Here is a 20,411-nt window from a genome sequence, read left to right on the forward strand (position 1 = left end):
GCTGGACAGACTGAGACCAGTCTAAACAAGAAACATCAAGGAAATAATCCTTGATGTTAAATTAGCATGCTAACACCAACAGCATGCTAACACAGGCCCGCAGCACTAATTAAACACAACCTGTTATAATATGAAGACGTTAAATATGCTGCAAAACCTTTTATATATATGAAAATATAAACTTATATTAACTTATGAACAAACAGATGATTCTAAATTAAATTATTATCATTTATTCAGAGAATAAAGATCCAAAAACAATTTTGTTTCAAATGTTTCAAAACAAACTCATTTATTCATTTTCAATTCATTCAGTTTTAAAAGTTTACAAAAGTGAAACTAACTTTATAAAAAAAAAAAAAAAAAGTCAGTTTGCATCCTGGTCTGATCTTAATTTAATTTAGTTTCTTTTATTTGACAGAATTAATAAACTTATAAAAAATATAAAACAGCCGCGTCAGAGTCTGTAATCAGTTGTAAATACCAAAATACATCCTCAGAGTCAGACCAAGAAGCTGCGACATGAGGGTGGACAAAATAATAGAAACCCTCTGAACAGATCAGTAAGTACTTCTTGTTGAAGCTTATCACGTTTTGTTCTTGTGTGAAATCTGTTGACGGTCGTTTGTGAGGCTTTGACTCGTCAGCAGGCTCCACAGTCTCTGCCGGAGCAAATCAGCCACAGCTAGAAAAGTTAGTTACTGCGTATTAAAGGTGTTGAGTGATATGGCAAAACATGTTATCATCTGCTCATTTTTCAATCAGTCGATATCGATATTTATTGCGATATAAATGAGGTCACTATTTAAGTTGAGCTTAATTTTCTTGAGCAAATTACCAGGCAGTAGACCTGAAAAATGACCAAGAATGATGCGAGCTGCAAACAGAGAATCTATCTGAATAAATATGTTATCACAATAATAATCTTTTTTTCAGTCTAAATTCCTTATAAACCCTGCAGAGTGAAATGTTTTCATCCACGGAGCTCAAATCTGAGACCAGTTACGTTCATCAGTCTCTTCTGTTGCTGGTTGTGTCTCTTTGGATCAGACTAATCGCTGGTGTTTCAAACTGTGTGCCAGTGTTGGGGAGCAGTTAATTACATGAAGTTCAATTACCAGTTTAAATACAGTTTGCAGTAGTTGAGTGGTAGTTTAACTACATTCAAATCTCAGCAACGTTTTCAGTAGTGAACTATATCTTTGGATCATGTAGTTTAGTTAATAACAAACTACATATTCATAGTATTCTCATGATGTTTTTTGCAATATGACACAATGCAACAGCTCATTGGCCACAGTTGTCATTTAATGACAATCACCTGCAATCGAATACAATGAATTTCCATAAAAACTGATCATTTTCCTGATTCCACCTCTAAAGTTGCTCCCTCTCCTCTCCTAAACATCCTCGGGCTGCCCGAGTCTGTAAATCAAACGCACCTACTTTTTGAAAGTAGTTTTAGTTTGAAAAGCTAAATCTTTCTGAGAGAAGTTAAGATGTAGTTTAACTACTTTTCATTGTGAAGTAGCTTTTAGTCTGTAAAGTAGTTTCTCAGATGCATCTGGTGATAAACTTAGTTTGTTTCCGTCTTTGTTGGCACAGTTTACATCACCAGTCTGCTTCATGTCAGACTAAATACATCTCTTGGTCTTTTGACTTTATATACGTTACACAGGGTCACACAAGGAAGGAACGTGACTTCATTCTCTGCTCAGGACACCATTAATCCGCTATATCTTTACACAGCTAATATTTGTTTGCTGCCATATTAATTTTCTAAATCTCATATATAGAAACTTTAACTATCTGACTTTTGATACCAAAACAACAGCATGAAGTGTGTTTAACTAAACTCAACTAACAAGTGTTCCAGTGACGTGATTGGCTTTTATTTTGAAGGAAAACAGTGTAATTTATTATCAGCGTTTCAAACTTTTAAATTTTCTATGGCGACCAGTGTTTATATTGTTTATATATCAACTGGCCTGAGTATATATCAATAAAATATGACTCTTAAATAAAAAAACAATTATTTTATGGGAACACGTTTATGAATATTTAATATGTTCCTGTGTTTCATCCCGCTCTTGCATTTTATATTTTTTACTTTTACATTTTTTTTATGATTTCTGTTTGTTTTTATTTGCAGTTTATTGACTCTTTCTTCTATTTCTGTAAAGCACTTTGTAAGTTTATTATTGTATAAATGTAAGAGCCATGTTTTGATGTGTAACTTCCTTCTCAAACTAAACCTGCACGTTTGATTACAAGCTTCAACAAACTGAGGTGTTTCTGTTATTCTGTCCACCTCCTCTGTAAGCAGTTACTGTAGGTGGTGTTAACAGGGAGGCTGCAGCCTGTGTGGATGAAGATGAAAATCCCAGCGGCTCCGTGACACAAACCATCAGGTAGTGAAGCTCCGACTGTCGTCCATCACTTCAAATCCCTGAAACTCTTCCTGCCTGGTGACAGACAGCCGGAGACGTTACGGAACGATGATCCAAGATGCGTTCGCTTCCTCTCCCAGCGCGGGGACGAATCCCCCAAACCGAGGCCTGACAGTGATGTCAGTGTGCCAGGCCTTTATGTACAAGCTTTAGGAATAAAAATCTGTCCGTGAGGCTCTGCAGGGAGGAAACCTCTAGAAGGATTTCCATCGGATGGCAGACAGGATGGTGTGGATGAAGTAGAGGAAAGTCGCCACGTAGGAGAAGACCTGGAGAAGGCGAAGAAAACATCACTGAGCTTTAAAATGTTAAATATCTTTAAAACAGAAGAAACTGACAAAACTACTCACTGATTTTACACAATGTACTAATCATTAGTACTGTTCAGCCTGTTATAACAGCTGCATTATGTTGTCTGCAGCTCTGGAACAAGCAGCAGCTTCCACGTCTGAGTCTGAAGTATCTTAACGTGCCGCTGACAGCCGCCAGATACTCCAATTGACCCTCATTCAAAAAGCATCAACCTCTCTGTAGAAATGCTTTTAAATCATGCGTTTGCGTAGACAACCCGCTGCATAGTGACTGGAATTGTTCATCTACTTGCATGTTACTGGAGGATTCCACTAGAGGGCACAACAGAGAACTAACGATAAACAAAGAACTTCTTGATTTATGGACGTAATGTCTCAGATTTGTTTCCATTAATTTTTGCAGGTTTCCACAGCAGCTATTCTGACGAGCATATTCGTCGCTGTGCAGCAGCAATGATACATCATACAGATGCAGGTAGTTACGACTTGGTCTATTAACTTGTCTTCAAAACTTCCCACCATTGCTGTCGCTGCTGACAGGTACAGCGCCGGGCTGTGAGGCCAATTTGACGTAGCGGCCAAACTGTAATTACAACGTCACGTGACGCTATTGAACCCAAAGAGACTTTTCCGATAGACTTACATTGTGAAAGAGACGTCCATAAATCAGCGGATACATTTTTTTGAGCATCACAACCCCCCTGAAATGACTCGTCTCACTATCAGAATTTGATTCATTCGGTCCGATCACATTTCGAAAGTCCGAAAGAGCCGCACGATTGAATTTTTTATCCCCATTCAAATTAGCCGCAGGGCTAAACCGCAAGTAGCTGACTCGGCCAGCGAAAGCCACTAGTGCGCTCGCTCTATGGGCCCAATGATCCCGGAAGAAGGTAATTTTATATGCGGAAGTTGAACTTTTTTGGCTTCATGTGCCACTGAGCAACTTTCATAGGAATGAACAGGGCCCCGCCTCCAACGCTGTATCCAGTTCTCTTTATACATCCATGGTGCCTACTGACCCCTGACCCTGTCACGTCCCCATACTGCCCCTACTGGTCATGTGCATATTGCATCTTGCGGACACGTAGCATTAATTTCTAAGGATGTGCACAACCAATGCTCCAAACACACACAGGATACACAAAGTAAGTATTCAGTATTGTTTTCAATGAGTCATTCTGGTCTCAATCTCTAACTTCAGGCCCTCTAATAAGTGTGCTGGTGGTCATTTTGGAAATGATTGCTGCATTAATAAGATTTGAAGACTAACAGTAGCTTTGATGTCTGCTGTGCATTGTTTACAGAGAGAAAGACCAGTTTAGAGCAGACCAGCTAGGATCAGAAGTCCTGTTTCAGACAGAGGCTGAACTGAGGGGCTGCATAAAGGACCAGTAGAAGATAAATAAGGAGTTTTTAACTGGAAATCATGCAAAGATATTCCAGTAGAACCCCAGAATATAAATATAGAGCTGGAAATGTGCAGAATATGAGTCCTTGTTCATGGTTTGGATGTGATAAATATCAACTCACCACTGCAGAAATGTCCAGCTGGTAGTTTTGGAAGTTTGGGTTGTCTTTCATCTCTATTGTCACTTTGGCCAAAGCCACTGAAGCACTGAGGTAGAAGAAGGCAGCGATGCTGTGGTACGCAAAGTCCTGGGAGGAAGAAGAAGAAGAAGAAGAAGGAGAAGAAGAATGGGGAAACAGTTAGACAGTTAGGTTGTCAAACAGCTCTTCACAGAATCTGTCACAATAAAGTTGAAGCTGGTTTTAGTTTTTTAAGTTAGAGTCTTGTTGTGATCAGACTGTTTTTATGGTGCGTTTAAGGACGTTCTAATACAGTAATAGATTTGACAGTCAGCTGTTGAACAGCAACGTTTTTTTGATGCAAGAAGAAACTAAAATCACTTTCTCTCTTTGTCACAACATCCATGTTTCCTGATTGTCTTTCTTCTGGGTTTCATTTTATGGACAACACAGATCAATAATGTGATGGTTTTCATCAGGTAACAACTACAGATGTCGACCAAGCGGAGTTTTGAGGTTGTTTATCACAAATAGTTGGCAGTGAAATATAATCACACAAATAACACAACAAAAAGCAAACAAGGAATACGTGAATTTGGTCTTTTTTGCGTTAAAATGTTTTCTCACAGTCAAAACAGTCGAAGTTTGAAGTCCGGAGAACTTACTGCTGCAGCCCAGCTGCCCTTGTTGTGATGCCCCCCGCAGGCGAACACCACCAACCAGATGAAGGTCATGATGAAGCAGAAGACGGACACGAACATGACCCAGCCCTGAGGGTTCGAAGGCACCACCAGCGTGCACGCCACCAGGATCCACACCAGACCGCCAAAGATCTGCGGGAGAGACAGACGACGACGTCCTGAGTGATCATCACATCAGCCCGAACATCAAACATCAAACTGGACGTTCAGAACAACACGGCTCTCCCAGTAATGTGCCAGTCTAAAACATTTTCATCCTGTTATTATGGTCTGACTCTACTAATGATGAGGACTCTGTTTAAATAACTTATGGAGAGAACTTTTAGTGTTTTTATCTTGTTACAATATTTTATTTATTTTCTTTGTTTTCTGTTTCTGTGAGCTTTTGTTTGATGTGGAAAAGTCTGCCGGTTGTTTAATGACTAATAAATCAGTCGATCCTGAACCTCTGCAGAGCTTTATGAGCCCAAAACTTTATTAAAATGTGAATTTCTTCCTCGACAGATGAGCTTCCAACAACTCAAACCTGATTCACATGTTGCATCTTGTCAGCTAATGAATGAATCAGTTGTTTTGATTGACAGAAGAGTTTGAACTGAGATCAAACAACGCCAGCAATTCAGGACTTAGAGATAGATATTTATTTATCCGGAAGGAAATTATTGTGTCGTAGCAGCACAATACAACCAAGAGATAATAGACAACATGTGATAAATAATATATTTTTACCTCATTTACAGTATTGTTTTGTTTTGTCTTTTTTAATCCTTTCTTTATGTTTTTAATGTCTTTTCATGTTTTGTGAATCACATTCTATCCTTTTATATGAATTATTGTTATTATAGTAGTAGTAGTAGGGGAGACCAGGGACGGTTGTACCACCTTGAATTCCTCCAATCAGAAACAAGCTACAGCGATTACACTCACTCTGCACATGCTCAGTTAGATTGTCTTCTTGTTTACTAAAAAGGAGCCACGTTTGAAACTCCCAGAGAAACTTACCAACAAAAGTGTTTGTTTGGTTTTTTTTTAAGGTAAAAATGTAACTTTTCTATCAGATGTATTTTTTTGGATGCTGTCCTGAAATTAAATGTCTGAGAATCCAAACAAGTATTATTAGATTCACTGTTTTGTGAGCTAAAAATAGAAATAGCTAACATGTGTCAAACTAGCAGTCAAGCTAGTTCACATGATGTGAAAACATGGCTGGTGATACTGGGACGGTTGTAACGCCTTGTTACCTGAACCAAGTTTCATTTATATAAGGTCTACATAAACTGGATGGATAGATAGATACATACATGCTAAGTTAATGATAATCAGTTGCTAATAGTCAGTGGAAACTCATGTTAGCTTACAGCAGCTAAATATCAGAAAGAGGAAGACAGACACTTCCTTTGCTGCAGAGGCTTCAGATAAGGAAAGTGGCCAAATCATATGGCATTTGTCATGTGATCCTGTGCTGAATGTTGTCCTCAAACTAATCCATTTTGATTTCATGTTTAAACTTTTTTGAGGATGTGTCTTCTACCCATTAAATAATTTTCTTCCATTATAATTTGACGGCTCTTTTTTGTCATGTAGTGTGAAAAAAGGTAATCATTATTTTAAAAAAAGAAATGAATAGTCACAATAACATGAATGTTAAATAATCTTTTTCATTCTGAGTATTTGATTGATTAATTATGTATATTTTAGACATGTTACAACCGTCCCTGCACACTGGGACGGTTGTAACAGTGGAGTCACTGTAGTTAAATCATTTGCAACCTGTGCATATTTCATAAAACCACTTAAATATATTGTTTCACTAGTTAACACATTGAAGTTTATAATGTAGCAAATGGACTACTCCAGTGTAAATGGTTTTTAATTTATTAGGAAAACTGTAAAAAGTGTTACAACTGTCCCTGGTCTCCCCTAGTAGTAGTATCGGACATCAGAGAAAAACAGACTGTTCCTTTAATTTCAGCACAGGAACACGTTTCATCACATAAACACTCTGTTCATAACATTCATTCAGATTCAACCAGATACGTCGTCTTTCTGTTCTTCCATTCTGTTTTCTGAAGTGTTTCCATTATTTTGTCCGGCTGTGTTTGCAGCACAGAGCAGGACGTCGCTGCCTTCATTCACTTTACACCTGATGATGACTGACAGTCTGCATTATTCATGGAGCTCCACCCTCCTCTCACCTGCTACCAGCCCTCCACCTGTGTGTGTGTGTGTGTGTGTGTGTGTGTGTGTGTGTGTGTGTGTGTGTGTGTGTGTGTTGATATTAACGCATGACTGCATGTGAAACCACCTGCATCATTCCTCCTCTCGTCTCTTGACGTCAAATCTCCAGAATGAAGAAACTTTTCTCTCCTCTCATATCGGCTCTTATTTCTGTTCCGATCTCTCGTCTGTCAGGAACATCTTTTAACGTCTGGCGGGCGGCCGTGACCTCTGACCTCCTTACATGCTTACTGGTTTCTTGCGATGTTGTTGCTGATGTACTCAGTCAAACGTGAGCCGGCTGTGACCCGTAAACGGCTGCCGGATTTGAATTTGGGTTTTGAAAGTGCGAACTAAATCAGATTCGTGTCGACGCCTGAAGTCGGAGCGGAGTTACTTCAGCTGATTCTTGGACGTCATCCATCACGAGTCTGCTGGATTCATGCAGCTGTCAGACCAACATCTGGTTTTTGTTTTTATTGTAAGTGTTAGTATGATTTTTATCTGACCCTATGTACTTTACTGATTTTGGGTGTTGGACATGTGACATAAACATTCCAGAGTCTGCATGTCACCTTAGGTAATATGGTATGGCCCTTCGGGGGGGACCTTAGAGATACAAACAATGGATCCATGGTCAAGTTTGGAACTGTTCCAGATGTTGTGACACATAATATGTTGTGAGGCAGCTGTCAATTACTTGATGGAGGGCTCCCTACTGACCTAGTGCCCATGGAAAACCTATGTTATTCATGTGATAAGATACAGATGTGTAACCCCATATAAGCTATGTACCGACAGGGGTACAGTGCCCAGACCATCTTTATACATGGAATGGACCCGATGGCCATCGTCTAATAAACGTCTACAAAATGAACGATATCATCACACATCCTTCCTTTCAGTAAGTTTGTATCGTCGTCATTTTTTGATCTTTGTTCTGTTTTTTCTTGTTTTATTGATCCATCCGTCTGTTTTCTTTACTGTTTATCCTGCAGAGGGTCACAGGGGAGAGATGGAGCAGCTGACACCTGGACGGGTCGCCAGCCAATCACAGTGTAGAGACAGAAAACCATTCACACCTATTTAGAGTCACCAATTAATTTAATGAAGGTCCCACAGACGATAATTTTGGTCTGTAGGAGGAAGCCGAAGAACGCAGGCACAGAAAGTTCTCAGCCGGCCGGCGGGTTTGAACCCAGAATCCTCTGCTGTGAGGCGACAGTGTCAACATTTATTGATCGATGTGATTTTTTTCTTGTCGCTGTGGTTGTTTGGACTCAGGGAAGACTAGCGAGCACTTTGTGGGAACTGATCCGAATGAAGAATAAAGAATAAAGAACAGTCGACAACCCAAAGATCAATAGTTTCCTATCATGTAAAAACTCACATTTAAGAAGCTGGAAATGTTCAGTTAATCGATCATCAAACAGCCAGCTGATTTCATGTTGATTCATTAACAGCAGTTTTGTAACAGCAAATATCTGCCAGCTGACTGTGACTTTAGATCAACTTATTCAGTTTGACTTGTTTTACTCACAGAATCACTCAGTTGTTCAGTATTTGTTTAATATATAAACATATATTCTGTATTTAATCTCCTTTTATGTTTGTCAGCAGATCAAATTTGAATATATTGATGTTTATAAACATTACAGATGTAATTGAGTCTTTAAAGGCTTCAGATTTAACTGTCTGGTTGTTTTATAGACACAGTTTGTTCCTTTAATAAAAAATATACAGAATTTTCCAGTTCAGTGATTTCATGATGAAAACTATTTGTGGTTTTAGATTCATAGTTTGTATCATAAACATTCATGTTGGAGGTTAACGTGAACCAGATCACATGTTCAGCTGATCAGAGCTGATCTACTGTCACACAACAGTAACATCAGAACGTCTCATTCTATTTCTGTCAAACCAATAAAATAAATGTTTTGTCTCTGATAAATAAATAAAAACCAGAACGACAGGAATTAAAATATGTTGAAACATTTTCATCATGTTTAAATACTGATCCCACACTGTGCTGTGTATGTAAAGAATGTCGATATCTTCAATTATATGATAAACTGGAACATCTGGAACAATTAAACCTCCTTTATGGACAAAGTTACATTTATATGATTTACTTCATATAAATCATGTTGTTATACTGTGAGCTCTCAGGTATAGACTAGATTTTATCAACTCTGTTCGACACTTTAATGATTTATTGTTTTCATACCATGTGTTGTGTCTCTTATAAATAAATAAAAACTGTCATTGAAACCTGAACGGCTGCACCAGAATAAAACATTATGTTCTTCAAAAATTCTTGAAACTACTTGATTTGTATTTTTGGATGTTTATTCTAATCTAATAGGAACGATACTGTGAAAAAGCTTCAGCAGCAACTTTAATGTCTCTAAACTCAATCAAAGAATATTGACATTTTATTTTATTCCTCTTTTATTGAAAGTATTTGAACGTTTTCATTTATCTGCTGGTTTACATCCTTTGTCAAAGAGACAAGAAGCGACTGATCTGAAATTATTGGCAAAACACAAAGATCCCAGTTAGAGCTTCATACTGCAGGACTCCTCAAGAACGACAACGACTTTAACATGATGCCTGCATGTAAAACAAACAGAAGGAGGTTTGTTCTTATCCAGAAGCCATCAGACTGATACATTCCTGCACTTTAACTCTTTTGTGGTTTAGTGCTGTTGGATATTGTTGACCAGCCATTAATCCTTATGTGTTTTAACTCTTTCTGACATTGTCATATTTGTATTTTTTATTATTATTATTAATATTTAAATTAGTCTGAATGAATTGTACATGTGTACTTGTTTGCAAACGCGTTTTCCCCAAACTGACCATTGAGGAACGAATTAAGTATTTCTGAATTGAATAAAAGATGTTCAGTCTTCAGTCTCCAGACAGCAAACCAGAAGCACATTCAAGCTACTATATAACAGAGTATTTCACTACCAGAATCACCAAATACTTCACTAATTATTAAATATTTGTGTTTTCATCCGTGCGTAAAAGCTGCGTAAAAGTTCCAGCAGAGACGCTTCTTACCAGCTCGGGCACGTAGAAGATGTCGGGGATGGTTGTACATATTCCGATCCCGCTGGGGAGGTTCCCCATGGTGGCGGTGTTGGATGCCATCCTGCTGCTGCTGCTGCTGGTCACACTGACGCGACGCTCAGAGCCGCTGCCGTTAAAACCGACAAGAGCCTGCAGACCGGAAAAACCGGAATCCCCGAGCGGAGACACGCCCGGTGGCCCGCACACACACACACACACACACACACACACACACACACACACACACACACACACACACACACACACAGACCGCTGGAGGTTCAGTCTGATGGAGAGTGAGTGAGAGACTCATTTATCACCATGACAACCAGCAGCATCAACAACAACAACAACAACAAACACAGGAGCAGCGCTCATCGTGACATAACGATGATGATGAATTTTAGAGTTTTTTATTCCATCTTCTGAAAATATGTTTTTATCTCTTATTTAGTTTGTCTGCACGTGGGTACGTTGCTTTTTCATTTTGTCCTTGTAAAAGTTTTATAAATAAACGTTATCATATTAATTATTATTGTTGTTATTATTATTACTGAATTGTTTTTATTGTTTTATTTTTCTTGTGAATATGAGATTAATAAGGATATATTCACAATAAAGTATGTTATTATTATTATCAGTGGTTGTACTGATAGTAATACGTTTACTATAAACCAGGGAGCAAATCTTGATTTCTATAGCTGATTAGATATAAATGTATTTATTTTATTCCAGGAAAAATACAGTGTGATTGACAGAATGATAAGATCTTTATACACATGCATATAAACTGTACTGATGAACTATTAAAATTAGTGAATGCAGTAAGAACAGTAAAACTACACAAGTTTAATGAGACAATTAATGTTTCCTACTGATGGTAGTCATGGTAACAGTAACAGTAATAGTATCATGTATTAATAGTGTCAGCGGTTCCAGTATTACACATTGTGACTCGTCATAGCAGTTAAGTTAATAACATTAATAACATTAATAACATTAATAATCAGTCAGTTCCAGTTAATGTTCTGACTGCTCATCGTCTTCTTACTGGGACTGAACCAACATGTTACTTGTTCCACATGTTTCTCCTACTGGGACAGAAGAAATATTTACTGGTCAGATGGACTGTTGTTCAGTACAGAGAGGGGAACCAGTTTAGTGTAGCTTAGCCTAGCTTAGCCTAGCTTAGCACAAATACTGGAAGCAGAGGGAAACTGTTAGCGTAGCCACCTTCCAACATCTCCAGTTCTGTCTGATTTACATGTTGTTTCCTCTCTATTGAACACGTGTGAATGTAAAAGAGAGACACTGTGGTTTTAGCAGCAGTTAGTGAGCTGTCAGATCTCTTTTCCACAACTGCTGCTAGCTTCAATTCTTGGGAGGAGTGCTGAGTAGCTTTTTAGCTTTAGCTTTATCTTGATACAAAAACATTTGCATCTAAAACACATTAAACACTGATCTTGTTGCCTGAATTTTTTCCCAAAGTGACCCAGAATAAACAAAAATAGAAATATTTCAACTTTTTTTATTTTTGTGCAGCTGATACACATTTTCAAAAAGTGTAGAGAGAAATCCAGGTTAAATTTGATTCATATTTATTTAAAACACCATTGAGAAATGTTCACGTTTAATAACATTCATTGAAATCATGATGGCTGTTATGTTCTTCTGTGGTTTCCAACCTTTTTGTCTTTTGACGTCGGGGTCACATTTCACATGTCTATGAGTTGTTAACAGCTCCACCAAATAGTGATTTTTCCCTCTAAACTTCTCACATGCTTTCATTTCAATAAATGTTCAAATGATCCAATATTTCAGCAAAAATCAAAGATTAGAGAAAAAGTCCAAAAACTGAAAACAGATTTGTGTATCAGAACTTTGTTTTTTCTTCTTTCCTCTCCCATTAATCATCTCACCACCCCTCAGATTTATCTGCTGACCCTTTGGAGGGGCCCCGACCCCTAGGTTGGGAACCACTGGACTAAACTAGCTAACTGTATATAAAGTAGTGTAAACTAGCTCCACCTCCAGCAGCTACAACAGTAACATGCTGCTCTAACACTGATGCTTCACTATTAATAATCTAATGATGTCATATATAATAATATATCAGTCAGAGGGACCAAACCACTACTTTTACTGCAATACTTTAACTACATCAAGCTCATAATACTTATGTACTTTTACTGCAGTAAAGGATCTGAGTTCTTCCATCACTGACTTTCCATCGTTGTCTCTGCTGTCTGACATGAAGAAATACGTCAATAATATTTTACATCTGAGCTCGGTTCTGTTTGTGTTGCTGCAGGTTTTCACACCTCACACTGTAAACAACAGAACCATGGAAACAACCAGCATGCATTGTGGCAGGCGAGCTGTCAGACAAACACCTTAGATAATCGCCAGGCTGGATCTGGTTTCCTGCCGCTGACATCTTATCCTCCTGCCTGGGAAACCTACTCCTGATGGAGACAACGCTCAGCGGACGAGGTCCCCCCCGACACAAAACCTACTCTCTACCAACTCCTGAGGGAAATATCTGACTCTTTAGCTGCTAAATGCTCCACTATGTTCACCAGCTAGTCTCTGGGCAGGAAGTGTACATTGAGTTGAGACTGAATCAGACAGGAAATGTGCTGCAAAACCAAAACTAGCAGCTAAAAGAGGCTAAAAAAGCTCCATCGAGCTGCAGAGCAACACTTTCACATTACATGATGTCATTTGATTCAACGTCAATACAAAAATATTTATTGGTGCAGCTTTAAAAACTGCTTTTTATCTTATCAAACAATATATTGAAAGGTTTCCATAAAAAAGAACAATATTAAACAAAAATCTCTCCATCTATCAATCTAAAAACAGTAAAATGAAAAACAAAAAGCTAATCTCTCATCTCAGACTGATCTTGTGCTAAAAAAGAATCATTGTGTCAGTGATAAAAACTGTTTTCAGGTGTTACACAAAGGCCAAAAAATGACAAATGAATTGTTGCCATGGTAACAGATAATGGGGACCCAAATAAAACAATTACTTTTAAAATATGTATCAATCAGGACCAGGATCGTTCTCATTATCGATTGATCTGCAGGTTATTTTCTCCATTAATCGTTCAAACCTTCAGATAACTGACAAAGAAAAACATCAAAACATCACATCTGAGAAGCTTTAATGAGAGAACATTATCAGTGAGCTGTGGCTTCCTGGGCACAAAACAAACAATATAAAAGAGTAAAAAAACAAGCTTTCCCTCTCTGTCCCAGTCCTCCCAGTCCTCCCAGTGCGACCCTCCTCCACCTGTCCGTCACAGCTCCTCCAGGACTCAGTTTCCACTGAGTGAAGCAACCTGAGCTGCGGGTGAATTCCTCTTTTTTTCCTGCTGCTCTATTGTCCTGCTGATGGTGTTATCGGGTAATGAGTCGACCTGCTGGGAGACTCTGTGTTATCTAATCTTCAGCGCTGAATACTTAATGATCAGATGATAAACGCTACAGTCCTGGATCAATACTCCAAATCGATTAATAAAGTATACTGTGTAACGTTTCAGTTCAGTTGTTTGGTCTTATAGTTTCACTATAAAGTAGGGATGTACAGAGAGTCCAGTATTTGTATTTGTATTTGTTGAGGCAGCAAAATTATTTGTATTTGAATAAAAGTGGAAAGAGGCTTAAAAATCCTGTTTTTCTTTTTATTACGCTTTTTATTTTAGAAAATTAAAGTGTTACAATAAGTGTTCATGAAGTGTGTGTCAGTAGTTCAGCTTTATCTCTGGGGAACACTCCCAACTCCAGTTGTGACGTCCATATTATGAAATGTGCGTCATGTAGCAGGTGGATGTGACTCCCCTCACTGAGACCTGCTGATAGACGTCACAGCGGAGCAGAGGAGAGACACTGAGATAGTGATGTATTTAACATGGTTTGTTTTCCATCCCGAAAACAAATAATTTTTATAATATTTGTAAGAAACAAATATTCGTGCTTTGCCGAATAACGTATTTGTATTCGGGCACACCCCTAGTGCTGGCGCCTCCTACAGGCTGCAGAGACGAGTACTGGTAACGTTGGTCCTGAGGGTTCATTCTCTGGGGAGCAGGACTGGGATCAGACCAGTAGATTTAGATATTTCTTGTGTACAACTGGAACTTCTATCTTGATGTTGTTTTTTGGAGAAAAGTCCCCAAAATTTATCATCTGAGGGCCACGAATATCTTTATAGGTTTCACAGTAATGTGACCAGCCGATAGCCAATTAAAGGTTAATGTTTACTTCAGGGCTGCAACCAATGATTATTTTCATTATTGATTAGTTGTTTGGTCCATAAAATCTTTTTTTTAATTTTTTTTTAACCAGGAAGAGTCATATTGAGATTAAAAATCTCTTTTACAAGAGCGTCCTGGTGAAGACGGGAAGCAGCACAGTTAACAGGGTTGAAAACATAAACAAACATATAAAATATTCATATAAAAATATTCATCAAACAGGGGTGAAATGAATCAGTCAAAACATCTACAGCCAGATGTCCGAGTCATTTAGAATTACTGTTAATGCATCTTTTCCCAGTTCAGTACTGGTTTCTGAAGGATGGAGATCTGTAGGTAAGATGGAAGCAGACCAAGAATATAAATAAGAATATGCTGAAGGTGAGGAAGACCTTTAAGATTAGTAATAAACCTCAGTGCTTCATGGTAGACACATGTATGTATATATAACATCAGCACAGATATAAAGGCAGCAACAACATGTCTCTTTTCAGCCTCAAAGGAAAAGCAAAGACTTGTTTCTAAAAGAAAAACTCAATTTCAGCTTTAGTTTGTTCACTAATTGCTGATTATGAGGCTTAAAAGAAAGAGAATCATCAATGATGTTTCCTGGATGTTTGTACTGAGATACAGACTCTGAGCTCTGAGTGGTGACGGATGGAAGATTCAGTGGCTTTGATTCTGCATTTGAAAACATCAAGAATTTTGTTTTGTCAGCATTTAAAACAAGTTTTAAATCAAAGTATTAAAAGTTGTAGCTGACAAAGAGTCTGTCAGAAATGTGGATCAGTGTTTCTTAAAGACGACGTCCTCAAATGTCTTGTTTTATCCACAACACAAAGACCAAAGAAACCAGAAAATATTCACATTTAAGAAGCTGAATCAGAGAATCTGGAAATGTTGCAGACCTGGTTTACTTGGAAAGAGAATTTTTCATTTCACTTCATCAACCAGAGGAACAAGGAGTCCTGATCTCAACATCATGGAGTCAGTCTGGGATTAACAGGACGAGACAGAAGCAGCAGAAGAAGAAGATGAAGACGCAGGAACAACCGACCTGCTCGACTTTAGATCAAGTTAACTGATAAATAAAAACTATTCAAAGCATCCTCACTTTACTTTTACTGCCTAAAACATTTGCACAGTTTAACAGAAAGAAAGAAACAATGTGTTGTTATTTCTGTCATCGGTCGGACAGAAACAGATGTAATTGTTTGGTTCATGAGCTTCCTGTCGTGGTTTTAGTTACCAGACTGTCTGTAACCAGTAAACCAACCTGGCAGGTGTCTGACAGGTGTGGAGTCGTGGACGGTGACGAATACTGATGGTCTTCCTCAAGTGTCTCCTGCCAACTGGAGCGACTCGGCTCGGCTCGGCACGGCTCAGTAAGAAAACTGTCAGTGTGACGGCGTCTCGCTGCTGATGGTGGATCTCTGTCAGCTGTACGTACAGAATTAACACAGCAAACACACTTCCTGATACGTCTACGTGCAGGTTTTTCAAAATAAATGTTTATAAATGAAATTATGACTCAGTTTGGGAACAAAGAACAAACTTGGTGACCTCTGACCTGATGCTGAAACGTTTGTAGCCACGTTAGCTTGACAAATATCTGATGTATTGAAATTAACTTTGGTTCATGAGACTTTTTGTACAATTTTCTGACGTTTTACAGTCCAACACATGAATCTGAGATTTGGATGCTGCTTGAGGAAGAAGCTTGAAACATGTTGCTGCTGATCACAAACTGTTCTGTGTTCTTTATGTATGTATCTGTGCACATATTGAGGATATTACATTCTCTCAGCTCTCCTGCTTTGTTCCTTTGTTCACTGTTTTCCGTTGAATCTGTATAAACTTTTATGTCAGTCTGATAGTTGTTTTTTTTGTAATCAATTGTTTTTATTCCAAAGAAAAAACATAACAGAATTTGTTACAGTAACAACACAAAATAATAAAGTATAATAACATAATATATCCCACTATAACAGATTTGAAACATTCCAGTAAAGTCCGATACTAATAATGATAACAATAATGTCAAAACACAACTGACAACAGGACGGACAATTTTTAGGGATTCTTCAAGCAGTTAAGATAAACTCAAGTTGAGTTCATTTTCTCAAATGAGCAGATTGAATACATATCTTTATAATTCATGATAATAAACTGTTAGACGATACTGATACCATTCAACTTAACAGATAGGAGACTGCTTGAACATTTACTGTAGTAATACTTATTCAATTAGTTTGCTGATAAATCCATTAGTGGACTGGATGTTTGAGATACTTATCACCCTGTAGCTAACAAAGGGTAATCCCTCCCTCCCTACCAACCCACAATAGTTCATTGATACATACTGGATGTCAGTCTGATAGTTGTTGAGATATTTCACTAAAACATGAGACAGTTAACACAGTTTAATATGAGTATAGTAAGACGATGGACTGTTTGGGATAAAGTTAGATGTTCTTTTTGTTATAATTGTTCAGCTATACTTAGATTAGTTGATTAATTCATTCAGAAAATGAATTGCCAACTATTTTGATAATTTTTTTTTAAGAGAAAATGTCCAAATTTTCTGATTCCAGCTTCTCAAATCTGCATATTTTCTAGTTTTTTCGTCCTCTGTGACAGTAAACTGAATATCTTTGTGTTGTGGATAAAACAAGACGTCGTCTTTGGCTTTGAGAAACAATTTTCACCATTTTCTGACATTTTAAAGACCAAACAACTAATCTAGAAAATAATCGATAGGATGAATTGATAATGAAAACAATCATTAGTAGGGATGTGCAGAGAGCCCAGTATCTGTATTTGTATTTGTATTCGAATAAAAGTGGAAAGAGGCTTAAAAATCCTGTTTTTGTTTTTATTACGCTTTTAATTTTAGCAAATTAAAGTGTTACAATAAATGTTCATGAATAAACTACCTTATGAAGGAGGTCCCCACACCAGGTCTTGAACTGGAGTCTCCCAGATCATAGACGACTGCGCTGATTACTGAGCTAAAACTTTACTCATCGCCTCATTGCAGACAGACCTCTACCTATTTATACACCCATAACACAGAGACAGCACAGCCTGGAACATGTAGAAGAACTTCAAAGGTCATTCTTGCTTTGCACTTTTCATTTATTGCCTATTTTTTACAACCTAACTTTGTGGAAAGGAGAAGGGGAACAACAGGTTATGGAGAGTCTCTTGGGACTGAGATAACAATGTAACCAACCCACAAACTGGTATTTAACATGTTTTTATTTCCTCCCAAAAACAAATAATTTTTAAAATATTTGTATGAAACAAATATTCATATAAAACCCACTATTTGTGCTTTGCAGAATAATGTATTCGTATTTGAGCACACCCCTAATCATTAATCTGAGCCCAAATTCAGAAACTACATTTATACACAATGAAAATAATAATATTAACCAAAGACCCTGCTGTTGTTAATGAATGTCAGAGTTCAGTGAGTTCATGTATCAGAGATCCAGAATCCAGCTGAACACGTTTGTTTCCATAAAAAATAAAACACTTAACATCACATCAGAGTCACAACAAACAGGCCTGCTGTCGAGGAAACAAACCTCCGCTAACGCTAACGCTCATTATTCATAGAAACGTTGGTTAAAAAGCAGAATTTATCTCACAAGTACAGATTCTATGAGATATTTCCTGTAATATAAAGTATGAAAAGATCAACATTAATATGTTGAAACTGTAAATGACCAAAATAAAAGAGAGAATTCTGTTTTATTAGATGATTTAAATTAAAGTGTTGATCTTTAGTTGTTCAGTGATGTTGAGAATAAGGATGTGCAGAAGGCCCGGTATTTGTATCTGTATTTGTATTCGAATAAAGGTGGAAAGAGGTTTAAAAATCCTATTTTTGTTTTTATTACGCTTTTAATTTTAGAAAATTAAAGTGTTACGATAAGTGTTCATAAAGTGTGTGTCAGTAGCTCAGCTTTATCTCTGAGGAACACTTCCAACTCCAGGAGTGATGTCCATATTAGGAAATGTGCGTCATGCAGCAGGTGGATGTGACTCCCCTCACTGAGACCTGCTGATAGACGTCACAGCGGAGCAGAGGAGAGACACTGAGATAGTGATGTAACCGACCTGCGCGCTGGTATTTGACTTGTTTTTGGGGGTTTTTTCCCACAAACAAATAATTTTTAAAATGTTTGTATGAAACAAATATTCATAAGAACCATTATTTGTGCTTTGCCGAATAACGTAATTGTATTCGGGCACACCCCTAGTTGAGACTTTGATGGTTTGTTCATCTCACTGATGTAGAAAATGTCTTTTCTGGTGTCATTTTGTCTGGAAACATTTTGTCAGATTTTGTTGAAAAACATGAAAACTAAAGAAAAAAGCTCTTTATTGGAACAGAAATTTGATTTATCAGGTGAACATTCAAAAGATTACACCATGAAACTAGACACCATAAAACTCCATTAATTTAGAGATTTATGGAGCTAATTAATGGATAACTTAATTGTTATGTATTAAGGTATTTTTAAAGGATTAGCTGTAGAGTTTAGGGCCTTTTTAAATTGACCTAATAAGATGAAATACATTCATTTTTGTCAATTAAAGTGAACATTTGAGGATACTTAAAATATTAATTTACTATCATATAAGAGAAAAAGAGCAGCAGAATTATTGCTTTATTATTATTATTGCTTGTTGCTTTAAAATATGTCTTAAAAGTTAACTGATAATCTAAGTATGTGTTGATGATTCGTCTGATTGTTTCACCTCTGGTCTCCTCAGAGGTCATCGAGTCCACAGTTTGACATTCAGGTGACATAAAGTTTATCAGATGATTATTATCAGATCTGATGTCGCTCACATTCCTGACCAAATATCTGGAGGATGTTTTGTGTGTTTGTGTCCGAGGTTAACGTCACTCTGACGTTCAGATCGGAGATGAGACTCCTGATAGAGATAAACTGATAAACAGACGGAGGCGGAAGAAGTATTCAGATCCTTTACTGCAGTAAAAGTAGCAATACATCAATGTACAAATACTCCATTACAAGTAAAAGTCCTCCATGAAAATCCTCCAACAGTAAAAGTACATAAGTATTATGAGCTTGATGTAGTTAAAGTATTGCAGTAAAAGTAGTGGTTTGGTCCCTCTGACTGATATATTATTATATATGACATCATTAGATTATTAATACTGTAGAAATCAAACTGTCCTTGTATTTTAATGTGAGCGTTATTATTGTTTAGTTTCTATGATGAATGTTTTTGTGATTATTTATGTTTTTTTTATCTTTTAACATCTCAGGACTACAATATGTTGTCCTTTGGATTGTTGTTCTTGTGTCTGTAATCTGTTAATAAATCATTTCATATCTTATAGTGAAGACATGAAGAAATGAAGACAGTCACAGCTTTGAGGGTCTTCGAGTATGGACGAGATGTTTGCAGCTTGTTGGAAGTCGACCTGCAGAAACACTCAAGGTTCAGTTTTATTGTCACCGTAAAATACAAGATGACACAATAAACTGCAGCTGTTCATGTTGTCAGCATCATGTTGACTCTGCTGCCACCTGCTGGATCTACAGATCATCACAACTAATTCAATACATACAGTATGTAGTAATACTATACTACTATATATATACATACATGAAATACTATATATAAATATACTTGAAAAGTTGATGAAATTGTGTTAAAACATAGCTAATAGCTCGTAAATCAATCAGATGTATTTGTTTTATATATTTATGTACTGTATGTTGTCTGCACACTTTTTAAAAAAAACTTAAATTAAAAAATGGTAAAATATTAAAACACAATAACACAGGGTTGAATAATAGGATTACATTTTAAA

General features: G+C 37.2%; 1 protein-coding gene across 1 annotated transcript; it reads right to left on the bottom strand.

Annotated features, from left to right (window-relative positions):
- Positions 1-1,327: 1,327 nt before the first annotated feature.
- LOC137180406 (myelin and lymphocyte protein-like) lies at positions 1,328-10,556 on the bottom strand. Its single transcript, XM_067585756.1, has 4 exons — positions 10,279-10,556; positions 4,957-5,124; positions 4,295-4,420; positions 1,328-2,719 (listed from the first exon to the last, which is right to left on the bottom strand). The coding sequence occupies exons 1-4, from the start codon at positions 10,366-10,368 to the stop codon at positions 2,645-2,647; spliced, it is 459 nt and encodes a 152-aa protein (XP_067441857.1). The 5' UTR covers positions 10,369-10,556; the 3' UTR covers positions 1,328-2,644.
- Between the last annotated feature and the right edge of the window lie 9,855 nt (positions 10,557-20,411).

This window comes from Thunnus thynnus, chromosome 3, assembly GCF_963924715.1.
Source record: "Thunnus thynnus chromosome 3, fThuThy2.1, whole genome shotgun sequence".
Classification (NCBI taxonomy): domain Eukaryota; kingdom Metazoa; phylum Chordata; class Actinopteri; order Scombriformes; family Scombridae; genus Thunnus; species Thunnus thynnus.

Bases quoted from the DNA above. Each gene is read 5' to 3' on its own strand.
- LOC137180406 (XM_067585756.1), bottom strand. From the start codon at position 10,368: ATGGCATCCAACACCGCCACCATGGGGAACCTCCCCAGCGGGATCGGA. The intron at 5,125-10,278 runs GTAAGAAGCGTC...TCTCTCCCGCAG, and splicing joins TCTTCTACGTGCCCGAGCTG to ATCTTTGGCGGTCTGGTGTG. The intron at 4,421-4,956 runs GTAAGTTCTCCG...TCTTCCTCCCAG, and splicing joins AGGGCAGCTGGGCTGCAGCA to GACTTTGCGTACCACAGCAT.